The following is a 4564-nucleotide window of genomic DNA, read 5'->3' as shown; positions in this document are numbered from 1 at the left end:
AATCATCTCGAAGGTAGTTTCTAATAGGCTCTAAAAGGTTTTAGATTTCCACATTAGCAAAGCCCAGGGTGCTTTTGTGTCTGGTAGGCTTATCATTGATAATGTAATTGTGGCTTATGTAATCTTTCATGCATCTAAAATATTACCCGTTAACTGGGTTTTTAAAAGCAAGTCTTACCCACTGTATATTTGGAGAAGCATATGGCCTGCAGGAGGACTACTTGAGTCGAGCATACGGTGGAAGGTTGGAAGAGGGCATACTATCTCCATTTAGAATGATGCATGGGTTTCGGGCAATGATAAATGCAAAATAAAAGAATCAATTGTTACGGATGAGGTGAATATGATTGCTAATCTTATTGATCATCATACTCACATGTGGAGGGAGGATTGGATACTCAAACCTCTTTATTGAAAGGGAAGCATATAGAATTTTGTGTGCTTATTGTGTGACATTGGATTGAGGATTGCTTGTTGTGGAAAAGGGAATGTATCGGGGAGTACAGTGTGCAGAGCGGATACAAGCTTTTTTTTCAAGGGGGTATATCTACATCTACCTCTACTACTACTCAAGCAAATTAATATAGGCCTTTTTATAGAAAATTATGGAAAATACCTATTCCTACAGTTTGGCATTTCTTTCACAATTATGTTCCTTCTTTGGCTAATCTCCATGTCAAGAGGTTGGTATCTTCATCAATTTGTCTGCAATGTCTCTCATGTGGTCGCAAAGTGTAATACTGCATTAGAAGTGTGGAGATCATTGGATATTAGCTGGCCTACTAAAGTATCAAACTATGCGGTACAGGATTGGCTTATGCTCAAATTTGCTAACAATAATATATCAATTGGAATCTGGGCAATTTGGTCATCGGGAAGTAAGTTAGTTCACGATGGTGTTCCCAAGGATGCGCAACACATTGTGACCACGGTAAAGTCATATGAAAGGGAGTTAGAATGTTCGAAGGAGAAATTACCTGGGACTGAGAATCAATGAGTAGAAAGTGGAGACCGCCGCCAGACTGTTTAATAAAAATCAAATTTGATGCGGGTTTCAAAGAATCCTTGAAATAAGCAAGTGCAGGTATAGTGATTAGAGATATTGGGACATTTGTGTTGCGCTCAAGTGTACAAGTTTTCAAGAATGTACCTGATTGTTTGGCAGCTAAAGCAAGGGCATGCCTCCTAGCAGTTCTCTTTGGATTTTCGCAAGGTGATAGTGTAAGGAGATTCGAAACCTTAGCTCAAATAACTAAGATCATTCAACCGTCAGTAATATTATTGCAGATGCAAAAAAAATCAAATTCTCTAAATTTTGAAATTTGTAAGTTCATGCATGTGGATAGAGGAAGTAACAAAGTGGCTCATTTAGAAGAAATGAAGTAACTTATTGGATAGAGGAGGTTCATGATTGTGCAACGACGACGGCTTAAAATACTTTAGCTACTTTGTAGGTAGGGAAACAATATTTTCTTATTCCTTACACTTACTGTTTAGGAGATTTCATTTTCTTTGTATAGTTATTATTATTTATTTTATCAAAAATAAAAAAGACAACTATCAATCTCTTGACAGCAAACTCAATAAACATGACCACCACAGTTATTTATTTTGGTGGGAGATTATTTAATCTCATTCATTGTCGGTGAATAATACATGACACCTCACCATTAATTAAAACAAAAAGTAGTGGAGGACTTGTATATAAATATTAATAACTTTATTTAAACATGATTAAATAATAATTAATTATAAATAAATGCTAGAACTCTAAACATTAAAGCCTAAACTCTAAATTCAAAACTCAATATCCTAAATCCTAGAGTTATTAATATTTATCTATAATAGTTACGATTAATGTTTAATTATGCTTAAATGGAATTATTAGTATTTATTTACAAGTTCTTTATTTTTTTATTTAATTTAATGATGATGTGTCATGTTATTATTTATTAATAGTATGATGTATAAGACTTATGCACCAACAAATGTATCAAATATTATTCCTATTTTTATTTAAGTTGATTTCAAGTTAGGTTTGAACTAGTTTAAAAGGATATTATTATTTTAAAATAATAAAATAATAAATTAATCTTAATATTTAAATATTTTTATAATTATAAATAAATAAAAATAAAATTTAGTAATAAATTTTTTTAGATAAATTATCCTTAATTTTAAACAGATAAATTGAAAAATTATTTTATATTAGACACAATCTATAGAACCAAACCAATAAGTAATCTTCATACAAGTCCTAAAGTAAGGTACTACTTTTTATTACTTTAAATTTCTCAAACCCTTTCCTATATTTGACAAATTTATATTTGCTGAATAGTGTTGATTAATTTTGAAAATGGCAGAAATCTTAATAATTGTTAAGAAATTATAGGTTGATTGAGGAATTGAGAGCACATGAAAGGAATGAAATATCATATGATTGAAGATTGTATAAATAAGAAGAAGACTTGCATTGATGCATATAATGATGAGTTTTAAATAAGTAATCAACACTTTATCTTTAACAAGGGAGTAAAAACCAAGCTATATATATATTATCAACGCCCCATAAATATTTATGAATGGTACGTATAATTTAAGATTAATTTTATATTAAAAAATAGTCAATCAAACATGTGATGATTCTGTTAAAATGAAATCAAGTTAAACTTGCAATTAAAAAAAGCTCCCATGAAAACTTCTAATTTCAACCAAATTTTTATATATTATTTTTTTTCACATGAGTTGTTATATTAGGTGATTGAGATTACAAAAAAAAAAAAAAAAAACCCAATGAGTCCAAAGAATCTCATTGTTATAAACAATCTCCAAACAACTCACCCTCTATAATGAATAATAATAATAATAATAAGGTCTCTCCCCCTCTACAAATTGATTTGGTGTTTAGGGGTTGGCCAATCTTATTCATTTCTATTAACACCCAACTTGAAGAAAAGGGGGCATAGTTGAGGCTACGTTTGCATATACTTTCATGTTTTCTTCACCCCTCATCATTCAAATGGAGAAATCAACCAAGATTATGAGAAGATCAATCTACACCTTCCTTCAAAATTATCATTATTTCACTTTAACTCCCGCACTTCTTGCTTTCCCTTACTCACTTTCTCTTCTTCTCTCCCAAATCTTTGTTCCATCTTCTTCCTTGTTTCAATCAATCCATGGCCGTCTCAGTGTTGTTTTCCAGGCCTCTGGGTTCCCTTATTCATCAGATTCCTTTACATTTCTCAGTTCCAAACTTTCCCAAACCATCTGTTTCTCCGTCTTTGCACTCCCTTTCACCTTCTCTTTCTTCCTCTTATCCAAAGCCTCCATAATCAGTTGTTTTCGCCATGGGAAAAGCTTCAAACAACCTTCTTTCTCTTGGGTTCTTTCACTTTACAAACCTCTCCTCGAAACTCTAATCTGCAATTTCTTCTTAATCATCTCAGCCAACGCCACACCTTTCTCTGTTTTGCTGTTTGGGTTCAATTTCCTTGATGGGTTGGGATTTTCATCCCCAAATTGGATTCTTTTGATGTCAGCTTTTGGGGCTGTTCTTTATTCGGTACTTGTGGCCAATGCCATTTTAATTTCTAATTTTGCATTGGTTTCATCTGGAATCCAAGGATCTGGTGGATATTTGTCCATTCTAAAAGCTTGTGTTCTTATAAAAGGAAGAACTTCAACCGCTTTGACATTGGCTTTACCTCTGAATCTAACCATGGCAGCCATTGAAGCACTGTTCCATTACCGTGTTGTGAGAGCTTATAGAAATGGTGGTGATTTCACCTGCTTTTCAATGGCTTTGGAAGCGATTTTCATTGCTTTTTTATATTCCATAATCGTTGTTCTTGATACTGTTGTGAGTTGCTTCTTCTTCAATAGCTGCAAAACCAACCAGGAAGGTAAATTTTCTTACGGGACTGAAATTGCAGAGGAAGATGATTGTGTGAAGCTGAAGAATATTGAAGGACTGCCATAGAAATTGATCCAAAAACCAAACTAAAGACTGCACATAATACACAAAAATATGTTCATACAGATAATAAATTGTATTCAAGAATCAAGATTCATTCATGTTGCTTGAATTGAAAACCAAGCAACCTCCGAGAGATAAAGGTACATACATGCATACATGGGGTATGGATCAAGCTTTTCTTTTTCCTTTTTACAGTGTAATCAAATTCTCTGTCAGATACTCCAATTTTCTTTTTCGTTGTATTCTAAAATCCTAATGTTTTGTATTGGGATCTAGAAACTACTGTTCATGTTCATGTTCATGTTCATGTTCATGTATGTAAATTTTGAAAACAAAATTAAATACCAGAAAAGGAAGAATGAAAATTTCATATTACAATGACTTGGTAATCCCTTTCTCTTCTACATTATGTTACGGTTTTTTTTACAAATAATTGTATTTAAAATATTGATATACCAAAAGAACCGGTGGCAAAATTAGGAGTACTGGACCTGACATCCTAAAATAAAAAAAAATTAAATTTTAAATTAGTAAAGGTAAAATTATACTTTAACCCTTTTAAAAATATAAAAATTTAATTTAATT

General features: G+C 32.1%; 1 protein-coding gene across 1 annotated transcript; it reads left to right on the top strand.

Annotated features, from left to right (window-relative positions):
* The first annotated feature begins 2845 nt into the window (after positions 1-2845).
* LOC107953459 (uncharacterized) lies at positions 2846-4351 on the top strand. The gene has a single exon (XM_016888774.2). It carries the CDS (start codon positions 2993-2995, stop codon positions 3980-3982), a length of 990 nt encoding a protein of 329 aa, XP_016744263.2. The 5' UTR covers positions 2846-2992; the 3' UTR covers positions 3983-4351.
* Positions 4352-4564: the final 213 nt, after the last annotated feature.

The sequence above is a fragment of the Gossypium hirsutum genome, chromosome D07 (assembly GCF_007990345.1).
Source record: "Gossypium hirsutum isolate 1008001.06 chromosome D07, Gossypium_hirsutum_v2.1, whole genome shotgun sequence".
Lineage (NCBI taxonomy): Eukaryota > Viridiplantae > Streptophyta > Magnoliopsida > Malvales > Malvaceae > Gossypium > Gossypium hirsutum.
The sequence above is the reverse complement of the archived record's forward strand: the minus strand, read 5'-3'. Positions and strand labels throughout refer to the sequence as shown.